Source organism: Medicago truncatula, chromosome 2 (genome assembly GCF_003473485.1).
Source record: "Medicago truncatula cultivar Jemalong A17 chromosome 2, MtrunA17r5.0-ANR, whole genome shotgun sequence".
NCBI lineage: Eukaryota > Viridiplantae > Streptophyta > Magnoliopsida > Fabales > Fabaceae > Medicago > Medicago truncatula.
Genome location: NC_053043.1, coordinates 48,178,046 through 48,195,376, shown reverse-complemented (window position 1 = coordinate 48,195,376; position 17,331 = coordinate 48,178,046). Strand labels below are relative to the sequence as shown.

Below are 17,331 nucleotides of genomic sequence, written 5' to 3'. Positions count from 1 at the left end.
AGAGTGACGTCTAGCATTTTTTTTAACCGATGGTACTACTATACTATACTAGTATAAAAAAAGCATTTTCTAACTATAAACCAAATTTTGCTCTACAACTGTCATCGACCAAATTGTCTATCTAATAGATTTGCTAGCAAAAAGCACTTGTTCATGTTTGTGAGTAGAAACTTCCTTTCCTAATTCTGTCAAGCATATAATAATAAAACATTTGCATATCATTCATCATTAAAAATAGAAAATAAAAAACAATCCTGCCATTATTCCACTGCAATCATATCACAAATTTGGTGAAAATAGATTCAACTGATCATACACAACTAGTTTCGCCGGTTATTCTAGAATCATTTCGTTGAAAATTTGTTTCTTCGACTTAGGTTCGATACTCTAACACACCGGATATTCAGACTTGAGACTTCAAAACAAAAGTTATTCACTCACGATCATTCAGTGTAGTTTTATTGCTCTTCCCAGCAGCTGATAAGAACTCATCAATACCCCTAACAGATGACCCTTTAACTCCATCTTCTTCTCCATCTTTCACAGCATTCCTTATCATATCCTTAATCTTACAAGCATTCTCTCTAATCTTCACCCCACTCTCACTACTCTCACCCATAACCAACTCAATTTTCTCAACAATATCTTCATACTTCACTTCACAACTCTTTCCTCTAGCAACCTCAACACAAACACCCATCTCTTCTTCCAACAGCTTACAATTAAAAAACTGCTCCGCCGCCATCGGCCACCCAAGAATAGGTACACCATGACTCAATGATTCCAACACCGAGTTCCAACCACAATGACTCAAAAACGCAGAAACTGATCCATGTGACAATATCTCAACTTGTGGTGCCCAATCATTTACTATTATACCTCTCTTTGTTTCCACAATCTTCTCCATAAACCCTAATGGTAACCACTCTTCATATTTAAACTCTGAGTTTATATCAAAACCTATTGGTGGCCTCACTACCCAGATGAAATTCTTTCCACTTTTTTCCAACGCCGTTCCAAGTTGCATCATCTGTGTAGCAGAAATTGTGTTCATCGATCCAAAACAAACAAATAACACCGAATTTGAAGGTTTTGTATCAAGCCATTCTTTACAAACTTTAGGGTTTATTCCACCTACTTTACCTCGTGAACCGGTTGACAGAACAACGGGTCCAATCGACCAAACCGGAATATTGAATTTCCTGGTGAAGTAGTTGAGCCCAACAGAGTCAAAATCTGAAACTGAGTTGAAAATAATACCATCTGAGTTGACCCAATCACAGAGATTATTCTTCCTTTGAAAAATCGACCAATCATCAAATCCATCAGCTTGTGAGATATTGTTTGGCAATTGATTTCTTTGAATCAAACGTGCTTCTGGAAAATCACTTAAAGGAAATTCATCAGAGTCTGTGAATCTGTGCGGAAGATTCATCCAAAGAGAATAATAACAAGCTAAACCATAACCACTAGCACCACTAAAAACAACATGAAAAACACCAAGTTCTTTAGCAACGGTTGAAGTCCAACCAAAGAAAATATCAGAAATAATACATAGTTTATGGTTAGGTTGTTGGGTTAAGATGTTTTGGATGATGTATTTGAAGGAAGGTTTTAAGGAAAGAGAAGCTTGGATGAGTTTGATGACAAGATTGTAAGGGACAGTATCAGTGTTTTCTGTGTTGGGTGGGAGATTATGGTCGGAAGAGATGAAAGGGATTGTGAGGAGATTGATGGAGGAATTTGGTGGGAGAGAGGTTTTGAGTTTTTGGATGTTGTGTGGTGTGTTGATTATGGTGATGTTGTAGTTTTTGGATTTTTGTTCTAGGTTTAAGGCTAAGGCTAAGAATGGGATTATGTGACCTTGTGCCATGAATGGGAACAGGATTATTGATTGTTTTTCCGCCATTGTTGGTTGGTTGTTGTGGGAAATGCAGAGTTTGTTTTTGTGTTCTGTTCTTTGTTGAATGAGAATGATGTGCTGGCTTGGCTTTTATTAATTTCGTCTACTTTTTGTTTTTTCTTATTGGTCAACTTTCATCTGCTTTATTAATTAATCTATCAAATTATTATTTTAAAGAATATCCTTCAACATTTGTTGACAAAATAAAATTGTCTTCAATATTGTAGATTTGATTATCTTCTTTGAAAATTCTTTCAATTTTAATCAAATAAATCTCAATAATCAAACATAAAAGAGAAAATGAAAGAAGAGTGGTTGATGTATTTTAAAGGTAGAGATTCAAAATGGAAAAAATTGTGAGACATTTTAATAAAGAGAATCCAAATTTAAACAGACCATATTCAACTTTCTAACCCATGACTTTTAAGGCTCGATTAGCACGGCGCTTAGTTATAAATCTAAATAGTGGTATATTCAACTTTTTAACTGATGACTTTTAAGACATCGATTAGCATGACACTTAGTTGTTAATAACAAAATAAAATAGATCCGTAGTAATGATGCAATGATACTCTTTAATATATCCATAATGATGATGTAAGGACACTCTTTAACCGACACATTTAAGAGATATGTTAGCATGACATTTATTTATCACATTTTTTAACTCGAATATGGTGATGTAACATATTTTAAATGAGTGTTAATGTGAAATGATTAACAACCATGAAATTACCAAAACCAAGTGATTTTAAAATGAAATGACCAATGTCAAATGACTGGAAATATGGGAACCAACACGGTAATTAATCAGTTTTGGTTGATGCTTTGGTGGAAATGAACTTGGGATAAAAGTCAAAGTCATATGTAGTTGATGACATTATTAGGACTTTAAAAGAAATAAATCACTTTATAAATCAACTAATCAATGAAATAAAAGTCTTTATTCGGAAAAGGAAGAGGAAAAGAAAAAGAATTCTCCTGCGATTTTCTCCCAACATTATCCTCACCTACCATAAAAAAACAGAGAAACATTTTAAAGATATTTTCCACCAAAATTAATTGATCTCAATATTTGCCAGGAGGCTCTTTTCCATTGACTGAATGATCATAAAATAATTTTTTTTAATAATTAGGTGTATATCTTTAGATGTGTTTTATATGTTCTCGTGAGTTAAACTCAATTGACAGAGACAATACATAATACATAATATATATAAGGTATGGGAAAAAAAATGTGCTTGATATATTTCTTAATTGAAGTAAAAATCAATAGAAAAAAGAACTCTCAGCATATATGATGTGCCAAGAAAACAAATTTTACCGTAAAAAAAAAAAAGCCAAACAACCCACCATTTTGTGATAAAACACCAAAGACAAGCATATCCAACAACTAGACCATCGACCCGTGCTCCGCACGGGTCCTACCAACTAAAACATATGCGAATAAATTATATCATAATAAAGAAAAAAGAATGTGAAATAGTCATGATAAAAATGTATTATATTGGTCATATCATCTTGACATTAATATAGTTTGAAAACTGTACATTTTACATTCATCATCCGTTATAAACTTCTTCAACTTTTTTTTTTTTTTTTTACGTATTCAACCCATCTCATTATTGTTAATGTCACTTCTCAATTGGGAAATTTAATCATAACAGCAAGTTCATCATATATTTTTACATGTTTGATCTTCCAAAGCATGCAATTGTACATGAAACTGGATAATACAATTTTCTATAAAGACGAAATCTTCAAATGGAAAATCCAAAAATCAGAAATTGAACAAAAAAGAAATATTGTCAAGGCTTCTCTAAAGTTCAATAACTTTTTGTACAAATTATAAATAAATGAAGGTTGAATGAAATTTGACTTTTGTTTAACCTGTGTACAATGCCAAGAAGACTACCGTAGCTCCTAAACTGCAGGCCCAAGAGTTTGTAGATTTAAAGCAGAAGTGTTTGGATACGTTTTTGAATTTGAGAAAAGGATATGAAATGTGTGGTTTTAAGATGAACTCATTCATGTTCAGCAATAGATGAAATTGTGACTTATTTAGAGACATAGATGTGAAGAAATGAAAGAGAAAGCAACAATTAATTTTGTCTCTTTGAAAAATGAACAAAGTTAGATGTGGCTGACAAAGTCATTAAGGCACTTTGATTAACGGTGTTATGTAGTATTAATGATGTTAGTCAACAATGATGACATGACATTGGAAACAAACAAAATGATGAGAGGGAAAACTCGAATTCAAATTTGGAATTGGGATTATAGCTTATATGGGCCCCACACATAATTAATTGAGGATTTGGGAGGGAAAGTGGGATTAAGGTTAGGGTTAAGTTATAGCTTGACCTAATTAGCTTTTAAAGTAAGTATGATAAAAAGAAAATCAAAACTTCGAGAAAAGAAATTGGCCACCAAACAACAAACGCTCAAGCAAATTAAACACTACTAACCCCTAAACAATCAAGGGACAAAAATATCACCGATTAAACTCATAATTGAAACATTTCAGCTGACACTTAAACCTATTACAAGATACGTTGATCACTTGTTATTAAATCATTTTTATCGAATCGATCTGGCCATGTTTTTAAGATGTCCTGTCTTTAACGTTGGAGTGTGCGTTAAAGTTTCATTCTAAATTTGATAAGATTTGAACATAAGTTTATAAGTAGAGACTCTCTCTTAAAAAAAAAGTAGAGATAGTCTCCATCTTACAAGTCGATTTTTTAAGGTTGAGTTACACTGAGCCAAAATTCTAGTAAAAGCAACACCAGGGTAATAATTTGATCTATCTTGAACAAGACAAAAACCACCTCCCGGATCATAATTTCAGTTCACATCACATTATCTTAGTGCTCATAGTTAACTGAAAATACAACGTAGAGGGTGACATTTACTTACACCTAGTTATAAATATTTAATGTGATGCTAACGTTTGAAAGTTATGAACGGTGTTTTTTTATGAAATTTTGACTTTTATTAAAAATATAATTACTTTTTTAAAGAAAAACTAAAAATATAAATGTTTGTTGCTTTCAAGTTATAACAATTAACAAACCAAATTAACACCCCAACTTCTTTCTCAAAAAAAAAAAAAAAAAAAACACCCCAACTTCTTCTTCTTCTCACATTCTTTATGCAGTGGCTTAACTTCCCATTCTTTGTGCTGGTAACTATTTATTTTATTTTTTTTCGAAAGGTAGTTACAACTTACAATTCTTAATATTTTCATGAGCTTAATCACAATTCTTAGATAAATATTATCGGATACTAATAGTATTTAATGAGAACTTATAATAGTACATAAAAATGAGATAGTAAAAAAAAATCATAATCTTGATGAGTTCTTCTTAATAAGAACTAAAGAATGGTAAGTTGTAACTAGCTTCCTAAAAAACAAAAAAAGAATAGTTACAAGCACAAAGAATGGTGAAGTCAAGCCAGTGCATAAAGAATGTGAGAAGAAGAAGTTGGGGTGGTTCATGGTACTCTATAAATATAAATTGAAACCATAGAAAAACATCAAAACAACAAAAGTAAAAATGAAAAGGAAAGTTGTGTTTGTTTTCATGATGATGCTCATGGCTTTGATGCACGGTTGTACATGGCCGGTAAGCTAAAACTCTACCAGTTTCCGCACATGTGAATTGCTTGTTTGGTTGTTGGTGCCACGACCACTCTGATTGTGGTGGCATCTTGGACTACTTTCGTGCTCCTGCTCTTCCAGTTCCTGAGGTTGTTTCGATCAAAAAAGTCAATAATGACCATGCTGCTCACACAAAATGCATAGACTGTCATATTGTACCGAATATTCCAACTGTCACTAAGATTAACCGGTCCAATAATACATAGTTTATGATTTTGATTTTGAGTTTGTTTGGTTATGATGTTTTGGATGATGTTTTTGAAGGATGGTTTTAAGGAAAGAGAAGTTTGTATACGTTTGATGACAAGATTGCAAGGAACAGTCTCAATGTTTTCTGTGTTGAGTGGGAGGTTATGGTCGGAAGAAATGAAAGGGATTGTGAGGAAATTGATGTAGGAGTTAGGTGGGAGAGAAGGTTGAAGTTTTTGGATGTTGTGTGGTGTGTTGATTATGGTGGTGATGCTGTAGTTTTTGGATTTTTGTTCTAGGTTTAAGGCTAAGGCTAGGAATGGGATTATGTCATGTGACCTTGTGCCATGAATGAGAATAGGATTATAGATTGCTTTCCTGCCATTGTTGGTTGTGTTTGTTTTTGTCATTTGGTGGTTGATACTTCCGTTCTTTATTGAATGACAATTGTGTCTGGGTGTATAAGTAATACATGTCATTTAAGGTAGTCTATGTATCACTTTCCTTTTTCTTATTGATAATAGTTTGGTCAACTTTCATTTGCTTTATTTATTTATCAAAAATTGTTAAAAGAGGGACTTATATCATTTGTTAAGGTAGTAAATAAATAAATAAATAAAATTTGTCTTGTAAATTGATGTAATCAACTTCATTCATCTTTTCAACTATTTGTTGGTATGATTCTCTAAAAAAAAAAGGAATTATTTGTTAGTAGAGTAGTGATATTTGAACATTAATTTGAGACAATTTTTTTAACAACTTCTTTTTTCTCTATTTTCATTGGTCAAAAACAATAGAGAGAGAAAAAGGAAGAGAGAGAATAAAGGTGTAATGTGAGTATGAGAGAGAAAGTTGTCAAAAAGTGGCTGTACAAATATCATTTCTCTTGTTAGTATGATGCTTATTTATTAATGGAAATTCTTTCTTCAAATAAAATGGATCCATAGTGGATTTACGATATGTCTCATACATGGTGAGTCCTACGTTAGCCCCTCTTGTTTAAGGGATAATTACCCTTTCATGATATCAACCAATCAAAATGTAATATACATATAGGCAACATTAAATGTCAAATAAATGAGTAAATTTTTTCTAAAAATAAAAGAGTTAATCTTAATCATTAGGTAACTTTTAATACTTTTAATTTTTATTTAATTATATTAAGGTGTTCAAATATCTTAATTAATTTACACTACAAGACTTATAACAAATAAAATTTTACATCAAACTTCTTTCATCTGGATGTCCTTAAATTCATCACTTACATTCATAAAATTTCTTTCATTTCAAAACCCCGAACATGAGAACAAAAACATCTCCTTCATTCAAATTTCTTCTTCTTTATTATTCCCTATTGATCAATTCTTGTTTCTTTTTCATTCTTCTTCCCATTTTGATTGTTCAATTTTGTCGTTCCAAACTGTCGTAGTTTCCAATTATAGTGAGAATTGTCGTTGTTTCTAGAACCGCACTATCGGCCAAAGCCTTTAAGTCCAAAAAAAAAGAACAAAAGCCTCATGACATAACCATTTCAGCAGTAACCGAAAAAAAAAAAGCTAGCAAACTCCCACAACATCACAGCGGCAACACTTGCTAACAGTCCTCAAAATACAATGAATGACTTACTCAATTGTTATAATTAACTACCTCACAACCAAGAAAAAATCAAATCAAAAAGAAAAATCAAGTCACCATACTTGATGTGGTTCTCGGAATAACAACAATTCTCACGATATTTGGAATCAAACGAACGACGACGATTATCACGAAAATTGAAAAATACGGCAGTTTGGAACGACAAAATTGAACAATCAAAATGGGAACAAGAAATTTTATGAATGTAAATTATAAACTTAAGGACATTCAGATAGAAATTTGATGTGAAATTTTAATTGTTCTAAGCCAGTCCTGTAGTGTAAATTAATTAAGGCAAGATTGCATTAGGGGTCCATTATCTTATTTATTTGTAACACTTTGGCCCTTTATCTTTATTTTTTCCCGTTCAGGTCCTTTATCTCTCTTAAAAGCACATATACATATTTTTTCCTCATTTTTTTATTAAAAAATACATAATTTTATTTTTAAAAATATATTTTTATTCAAAATGAAAAAAATTCAGAAATATGATGAAGATGTTCATCATCTTCTTTAAATAAAAAAAAATTCTACTACAATATATCTCCAAATATCGTGAATTAATGTTATATTCAGCTCAAATCTTCTTTTAAACTCAAAAATCAAAACCTCAATTTCACAAATGTTTCAAGACGGATGGTGGAGGCTAAGTCACTGGCGGAAGAGTTAGGCTTTACGAAAGTTAAGATTGTTTCGGAAACAACAGAATTGATATGCAAAGCTACTATCAATTTTGGGGTTATTTTTATTATGAGTTTGAATATTGAGATAGAAAATAATAATAATAATAATAATAATAATAATAACAACAACAATAACAACAACAACAACAACAACAATATACAGTGTGAAAATTTATATAACTATTTTTTTTTTTTTTGTGATGAAACTAAATCTCTTTTTTTATAGGGTTTTGATTTCTGTGTTTAAAAGAAGATTTGAGATGAACATAACATTAATTCGTGATATTTGTAGATATAGTTGTGTAGAATTTTTTTTTGATTCAATGAAGATGATGAAGATTCAAAGGAAGAAGATGAAGATGATGAACATCTTCATCATATTTCTGGATTTTTTTCATTTTTAATAAAAAATATATTTAAAAAAAATAAAATTATGTATTTTTTTAATAAAAAAATGAGAAAAATGATGTATATGTGCTTTTATGAGAGATAAAAGACCTAAACGGAAAAAATAAAGATAAAAGACAAAGTGTTACAAATAAATAAGATAAAAGACCTCTAATGTAATCTTGTCTATAATTAAATAAAAATTAAAAGTATTAAAAGTTACCTTATGAATAAAATTGATTTTTTTTTATAGAAAAAATTGACTCATTTATTAACATTTAATGTTGCCAATGTATATTACATTTTGATTGGTTGATATCATGAGATAAATACCTCCTAAATAAGAGAAGGTAATCTAGTAAAAACCCTCGTATATAGATCTAACAATAGGGGAAAGGATCGTTTCAAATTTTTTTTCCTCATGTGCTTTAAATCTCGACCATTAAGATTCACTTTTTGCTAATTTTTTTTCCCTCTCATCAGTGGATGATTGGGATTTCGATGGATGCTCATGTCGCATGAATGGATCCATTCCTAACAATAGTGGTTGTCTAAGTAGTGGACAATGATACTTCGTGAAAGAGGTGGCGAGCCTGTAAATACTTTTAGTCACTATTTAATTGTATTTGATTGGAGATTTATCCTAATAAAATGTTATCTTTGTTCCGACATATGTGAGTTTTTGTTAGTTTGCAGATGAAATGAAAAATATCATCTAAAATTCACAGACACACACTGACATACGCCTTAAGAACTATGTGACCTTATATAAATGGGGTATTAATTTTCTAGATAGTTTAGGTTGGTGCTTTGGTGGAATCAACTTGATCCATCTTTAAGACAGGTCACAAACGACTCCAGATCGTGGTAAAGGTCAAAGTCATGTAATTGATAACATTTATTAGGACTTTAAAAGAAATAAATCAATTTATATATCAACTAATCAATGAAATAAAATCTTATATTGGGAAAAAAAGAAAGAAATAGAATTCTCATGCGATTCTCACTACCATAAAAGATCATTCCCCGCAAAGATGAAATGGATCCTCAATATTTGCTAGGAGATTCTTCTCCATTGTCTGAATGAGTTGTTAGAAGAAATAATTTTTTAGGATAAAATTTATGTGTATTTCTTCGGATGAATTTGGTATACTTTTGATTGAAGTCAAAATCAATATAATAAATCTCAACAAATAATCTTCCTTCAAAAAAAATCTCAACACATGATCTGCCAAGAAAACAAATTACATTTTATAAGCTCCATAATGTGAGGAGTATATGTGTTAAAAGCTCCACTCTAAATTTCGTTAGTTTTGAACATAAATTTATAAGTAGAGACAATTTTTACTCTACAAGACATTTTTGTAAGGTTGATTTACACTCAACCAAAATTCTAGTAAAACCAACCCGAAGATAATAATTTTATATATCTTCAACAAGACAAACATCACACTCATGAAGTCGAATGATCACATTGTTTCTAAGTTTTCATATATACCAAATAATCACTATTTAAATAGCATGTAAACAATTCTCCAACACTGTACCTATAAGACAACAAATCGACCTAGTGGGTTCATATTTATAATAAGAAGATTCAAAACTACAACTTTAAACGCTACCATAGTTGTGGTCTGTGAAACAAGGGTTTGTTCTAAAAAGAGGAAAGAATTTCCAAGGATCAAGGGAAAATAGAGCGAAATCAAGAATACGTAGCAAAGTGAGGAGCGTACGTCTCTACTGTGGCTAGGGTTGGGAATAGGTAAAGCCGGCCTACAGGGGCCTACAGTCTGGTCTGGCCTGGCCTGGACTGTTTAGTAGATAGGCCTAGGCTTAGGCTTTTTGGAAAGCTTGTTTAGTTAAATAGGCCAAACTTAGGCTTCAAAAAAAGACTGTTAAGCCTAATAGGCCGGCCTATTAATACTTATTTATTAAAAAATATATTTTTTATATTAAAATAATTGCATATATTAAAAATATAAACATCTTTTTCTCTATCTATTAGTCCCTTAATAGGCTTTGTTGTTATAGGCTTTTAAGTAGGCTTTAAGACATGTTTAACCTATTTAGTAAGCCAAATGAACTATTTGATGGCCTTAATGTGAAGTAGGCCTGTAAGTAGGCTTTCAGACCAGTCCAGACTTTTAAATAGGCCAGACCAGGCCTAGAAAAACGGCCTATGATAGGCCATAGGCCAGGCTCAGGCTTGTGATTTATTTCGTAGGCCAGGCTCAGGCCTGGCCTGGCCTATTCCCACCCCTAACTGTGGCTACTTATATACAAGGTTTGATCTAATGATGAGGAGTAATCAATTGAGAAAATTAGGGTAACCATTGCAGCAATCAAATCAGGAGGAAATATTAGGTTTTAACCAATCGTAAGCCGAAGAAGGGTTTCTAAGAACTTGTTTTCTATTTTTACGACACAATAATAACAATGTCGTCATAATCTAAGTGCTCATAATTTTAGTTCGGGTCGCATCATCTAAGTGCTCATAATTAACTTATAATGCAACGCATGGGTGACATTTACTTACACCTAGTTTTGAATATTGTGTGGAAAAAGAACACCTAATTTTTTTTTTTTAATTAAAGTAGTTTTTTTTTTTTTTTTGTCAATTTTTGAAATACTATTTTTTTTGAGTTATTTAATTATAAAATAATATTTATTTAAGACAAATTCATTCCAATTCGACGTGTTGATTTGGGTGCAAGGACATCAATTATACAAAAGAAAACCTATACAAATAGAGATCGTTGTTGCGGCAGACTAGTATGTTTCTAGAGCTTTGTAGATTTACCGCTGAACTTATTTTCAATTTCTAGTCGTATTATTTGCATACTTTCATTTTGTAGCAGAGAGTCTTGCATCAATTGTGTAGCAGAGACTATTGTGCTTTGCTTGTTGACCGTGACCTTGCTTTTTGATACTACATATTTATGTCTTCATAACTTTATCCGTAAGGTTATTACTTTTTCCACCTATCAGTTTTTTCGCGCGCCTTATTATCATTTTTACGAAAATATGCTTGAGGGTGCTATTGTGCTTTGCTTCTATGGGAGGGATGATCCTTGATTTTTTTTGTTTCTTCTGATTTTCTGAACAAGTTTCGGAGTAATATAATCAAATAGTCTGGAGATTAGATTTTTGACTGGGACTCAACTGGAACAACTAACAATGACCTAAAACACAAGGAGGGGGTTATGATCGTTAGTATAGTTCTTAAACGGACCATCCCTGTCTCAAACAGACTCAATATTAGTGCTGATACAATTCAGATTATATAATAAAAATCAGTTTTTCCTGAATTCTTGGCACAACAGGAGTGTGTATGGAGTGTTCAGATTTTATAATTTGAAGAAAAAAAACGAAACGTGCCCTATTGTAATGAGGTTTTCAGATTGTATAGTTCGAATAAGTGAAAAACTCATTTTCCACCTAAAAATATGGTGAAAACTCAGTTCAGACTCTAATCCAAAAATCTCCTTAGAATATTTTTGTATAAAAAAAAAGGCGCGTGAGAAGGTTATGGGGTGCGAAAAGTAATAACCTTATTGTAAGGCATATGACTTATGTTTGGCCCATTTTTCTCATAATGAAATCCCTATTTCATGGACCAAAAAATAAAGTTTCGTTGACATATACTAGCCATTGAAGGGTAGAAACAACAATTGAGGGATGTACAAATAGAAAGAGGAGAATAAATCCATATTCTCTCCATTTATTAGTTTATCCATTTCTTCCATTTGGAGAGATAAAGACACATAAGTTTGAAAATAACTGTTATTTTAAGAGAAATGATATTTGTACAACAATTCTATAACAACTTTTGTGACAACTTTCTCTCTTATTCTCACAATATGTTTTCACTTTCTCTCTCAATTGCTTTGTTTCCGTGTCAATACCTACTTTTCTATGTAAATTTATAGTTGTTCCAAAAGTTGTCTCACAATTGGTAGTTCAAATAACAGACCTCTTATTTTAACAAATTCATGATTTGTTATTATAATATAAGTACTTATCTATCTTTGATTTTTAAATTAATGGTTGATATTAATCACTTTACACTTTAAAGTGATTTGTTCAATCCAGTGTATGACAATCTAAACAAAATCGAAGATGATAGCATGAGCCATTCCCAAAGTTCTCCCTTTAAATTGGTTTTTAATAGGGGTGGCAAACACTGGCCAACTCGCTCTGTTTTGCCTTGCTATGCAATCATCTCTTCTAAATGAAATGTATTTGTATGAATTTATCAATCAAAATAGGAAGAAAAAAAAAATCAAATCATTGCCATATTATTTTGCCAGAGAAGACCAACGTGAGTGGTAGGGACCAGGGCCGTCCCAACAAATTAAAAGGTCTAAAGTAAAAATTTTAATATGATCTTTAAAAATATATATTTTTTAATACAATATTTATATAAAATCAATTTTGTGGAGAAGTTGAAGATAATAAAGTCGACCTTCAAGATCAAATTAAATATTGATTTTATCTACTTTCATCAAACAAGTTAGAAATTATTGCACGAAGCTAAATTATCCCTTGCTCATTAACACAAACATCCAAGGTTAATCAACACCAAACGTACATAACGAATTTAAACAATCATTTAGTCATGATCACATTAATTAACATAAATTTTGGTAGTTACAAACTTATTCAAAGAGTGTCTAAACAAGACCAAAATAAAATGGACAGTAAAATAAAACCTATTTCCAAATTCAATATTTAGATTTATGCCTACAAATAACTTTACACCTTAAAACTTTATCTTGAACGTAGAATCCAGGCATCACCATAATCTTAACCCTACTTGGACCTTGTGATCTTTGTCTATCAATAACCAAATCTTCCATATAGTAACCATCAAAGCTTCTATTCTCTTCAACCCTTAATATTCCCAATGTTGGTGTGAAAGAAAATGCCAAAAGATGTAGCAACCAAATGCATTTTGCTGCCACAAAAAAAGCTTGAAGTAGTGGCTCAGGCCAAGGCCTTAACCAATTAAGTGTAGTAATTATGCAACTCATTTTTTGGTCACAGAATTTGCTGAATTCTTCACTATAATATTTTGTACCTTTTTTCAAAACTTCATTCCAGCTCAAATTCCTTAGTGCAACAAACGATGAGAATTGTGCGCGTCGATCTTGTCTAGGGTCTAAGAATTTCGCCGAGCCGTTCTTTTGGAACACACAATTCTCAAAGTCTTGGTAGAGAGAATTGTTTATGAATGCTTCAAAATGGTAAAGAACTGCTTTTGAGTATTTGGAATCCAAAGAGAGCTTATATGGTTGAAGAAGCAAGTTCAAGTTTTCTATCAAAGTTTGATCATTTTCTTCAATTTGGCTTATAAGGGTCTTGCAAAATTGTTTCACTGATAATCTTGATTCTGAGACTATCTGCAAAAACCCTTCTACCATTACATCTTCATTCACAGGCATCATCAAATTTTCTCCATTTCCATCAAATGGTATTCCAAGTTTCTCATCACAAAGTGGAGATTCTTTTGCTTGCATTGCTTGTTTCAACGCTTTCTTCAACTCTTCACAGTAACCTTCCAAATACTCAAGCTTTTGTTTCAGCTCACCAAATGAAGATCTCATCTCAGAAACTTCAATTATAGCAGAATCTCTACTCTCATGAGCTTCCATAAGCTCTCTTTTAAGCATCTCAATTGACATAATTCCCATGTCTTTATTAAGAATCTGAGAAACTTCCTCAGATTCTGTTCTATTTGGTGAAAAAATCTCATTCTTATTCTTGTGCTTCTTCTTAAACTTAGGAAAAAGCCATGAAATCATCCCTTTACTTTTGTGTTGAGTTTGAAATGATGCATGAGAATCAGTGAGAGGAACAACAATATTAGAACTCCTATTGTTGTTTTTTGTGTTGTCAAATTCACTAGTTATCAAAGCAGGTTTACACCTATTGCAAGAAGATAAGGGTTTAACATCATCTAAACTATTTCTTCTTCTAGATTTGAAATATTCATTAGGTGATGGTGATGTTTGAAGAACTGTGATGTTATTTGCACAAGAACCTGTTACTGATTTTGTATCATCATCATCATCATCAATAGGACACATGTGTGATTCCTGGTTTAGATTTGTTGAAAAACCAAAACGTAGTACCTTTCTTGAACATGATTTGTCCTTGTAATCTTGTACAATGGTACTTTCCATGATGTTTCCTCCTTCTACTCCATTCTCATCCCAACTTTCTGATACTGTTCTACTTTTTGTTCGATTTTGATGTGGCTCATCTTCATAACTCTGTCAATTATTCACAAATTTAGAATTTAACTTTCTATCACAAAAACTTACATAATCTATGTCGTAACATGTGTCACGACATCATGAAACTGCAATTAAGGCTTTAACTGATATACTAAAACATCATTCTTTTTCTCAAACAAAAAGAACATCATTTTCGGGTTTCATTGAACTTCAATTCAATAGGTCAATCTTGAAAAGTTTCATGAAAAGCAAAAGTTTTAAAAAGATAACTTTTTTATAATAAAAATTCAAAACCCATTTAAAGGAAAAATAAAAAAGAAAGTAAAATAATAAAATACAAATAGAAATATTAGTTGCTTACTGGTGTGAAAACAGGGTAATCTTGAGCAGAGAACTGAGAAACAGGGGAAGGAGATGGAAATCTAGCTTTAGCTGGGCCTGGACTTGGGCTTGGGCTATTTCCTTGAGTTAATGCAGCATGAAGGGCTCTTAACTCAACTGCTTTAGCTATGGCAGTTTGAATTTCTTGTCTGTTAAGCTCATTGTTGTTTTGTTGAAAAGGTTGTTGTGAGGTTGCTGCAGCCATGAAAATGTTACAGAGGATAGAACAGAACAAAGTGTTGAGAGTGTGTTTGTGTGTGTGAAGATAATAATATATGTGCAGTGGAATGTTTTTGTTGAGGATTGAAATAAGAGAAGAAGAACAAGATGGAAGAACAAGTGGTATTCAACGGTTAGATTTGATTTTGTGTGTATGGTTAGATTGTGATGTTTGAGAAACAAGACATGAAATGAGGAATGGAAAAGAAAACGTCACATCTTAATCCTAACGAGCTTTGTCTCTTTTCTAAATGGAAAATTCATGGCTTCAGCACATGTGATGATGAGTAGAGGGATGAGTAATTTTAATTCCATATTAATAATTGTACTTCATCATCTTAATGGCAAAATCACTTTAAACATATATATTTTGACTTTACATGCACTATCTTATGTTTGTTTAATTTTGTTTATTTGATCGATTTAACTTAGAGCATCTAGAATGGTGCGTGTGTCACCTATTTAACATCAAGTTAAATAGATATTGTTTTTATGTAGTAAGAAAAATTGATGCTTATCGAGAATAAGATTATAAAAGCATCATATATCTCATTACTTTTCATGAATCTCACTTAAAGAATTGTATTAAAATGCATATGTTCCTTCAAATGTAATGATATAAATCTATTGTAGTGAGATCCTTCCTTTGAGGTGTGAGGGTTTGAAGTTTGTTTCAAGTTTTACATTGCCGATGACAGATGCATGTTGTTCTATGTGTGGACATGTGCACACACAAAAAATTTAGAAACTTTTTTTTTAATAGTATAATGTACTAATAGTTGGCATTTTGATCACATGATCCACACTTATCACAAATCATTTCTCTCTTGGTCCACACCTATCATCATATATCTCAAACTTTAATCAGATGCAAAATTGAATGAGAGATAACCGATTAGTTATTTATATAGATAAATATATTTTTATTGATATTGAAAATGAGAAAATCATTTAAAGTTTCGATAATATAAAAAATGCTACAAATTTTTATATATAGTGCCCCACTATTCAAAACTTATGGATCCGTCAGTGTACATTGCTCAAGTTTTTGAACTGTTGGAAGTACAAATGTGTATCAGGGTGGATTAGAGCCTGATTAAGGATTGAAGTGTCGGGATTGAACTCATGCCCATACAAGACGTGAAAGTAGATATTGAAAGTTGTTTGTAGTTTGTTTGGAGTCTCATATTGCTCAAATTGAGTGTATAAATATGTTTCGGCATCCTTATTTTTATGAAATAGTTTTTAGGATGAGATTCAAACTCATTTAACTCCAAAAAGTTCAATCATAGATGCACTTGAGTGTGAATTGTCAAACCCACTTAAACCCCTACTTAAATAATCCAAATTTAATCAAACTTAAACCGATGTAATGTTGGTTAAACTATGATTTTTTTTTATTTTTACCAAAAGTTAAACTATGGTTTTTTTGGTTGTTGAAATAACTATGAATTTGATTACACTAATTTTGATTGATTTTATCACACGAAAAGTAATAATTTACGTGCTATGGTTGAACTATAATAACTAGGGATTTGAACTCCACAGCACAAGTGTACATTAATCGGTGTGAAGCCATTTTACCAAAATGCCCACGTATGTGGATATATTATGAGAAGCAAAATTAGGTAGTTAATTTGCTTTGTAAGCAATATATAGGAAGTTTCCCAATGTCCCCATGTAAGGTTGAGAGTACTAAATTCAGCTTTTAATTGAGGATCATTGTTGTCCACTAGATCTTGTTTTTGTGCCCATGTACACTTCACATGAGTAATCATGATTGAGGACCAATTAAGATTGTGTTTGGTTCCACTTTAAAATGTCAACATTGATATTAGATGCATGTAATTAATTTTGAATTTTTTTTAGTAGAATTGATTTTGTGAAAAATGATTCCAACTTAAAAGTTATATTTTATAGCTCATTGTACAACTCACTATTATATTTATGTCTCCAAATTAAATACTACCGTTATTCTAAAAATGTGTTTAATGATTACAATCACTTATTTTGAAAACTTATTGAGGTTTC

General features: G+C 31.5%; 2 protein-coding genes across 2 annotated transcripts; both read right to left on the bottom strand.

Moving 5' to 3' along the window:
* Positions 1-197: 197 nt before the first annotated feature.
* LOC11431865 (UDP-glycosyltransferase 92A1) lies at positions 198-1,984 on the bottom strand. The gene has a single exon (XM_003597425.4). The coding sequence runs from the start codon at positions 1,907-1,909 to the stop codon at positions 434-436; it is 1,476 nt and encodes a 491-aa protein (XP_003597473.2). The 5' UTR covers positions 1,910-1,984; the 3' UTR covers positions 198-433.
* An 11,000-nt stretch (positions 1,985-12,984) lies between these two features.
* Positions 12,985-15,651, bottom strand: LOC11431422 (IRK-interacting protein). Its single transcript, XM_024777328.2, has 2 exons — positions 15,062-15,651; positions 12,985-14,736 (listed from the first exon to the last, which is right to left on the bottom strand). Exons 1-2 carry the CDS (start codon positions 15,284-15,286, stop codon positions 13,186-13,188), a joined length of 1,776 nt encoding a protein of 591 aa, XP_024633096.1. The 5' UTR covers positions 15,287-15,651; the 3' UTR covers positions 12,985-13,185.
* Positions 15,652-17,331: the final 1,680 nt, after the last annotated feature.

Excerpts from the sequence above, each read along its gene's own strand:
- LOC11431422 (XM_024777328.2), bottom strand. The coding sequence starts at position 15,286 with ATGGCTGCAGCAACCTCACAACAACCTTTTCAACAAAACAACAATGAG. Across the intron at positions 14,737-15,061 it reads ATTACCCTGTTTTCACACCA|AGTTATGAAGATGAGCCACA; the intron begins GTAAGCAACTAA and ends AATAATTGACAG.
- LOC11431865 (XM_003597425.4), bottom strand. The coding sequence starts at position 1,909 with ATGGCGGAAAAACAATCAATAATCCTGTTCCCATTCATGGCACAAGGT.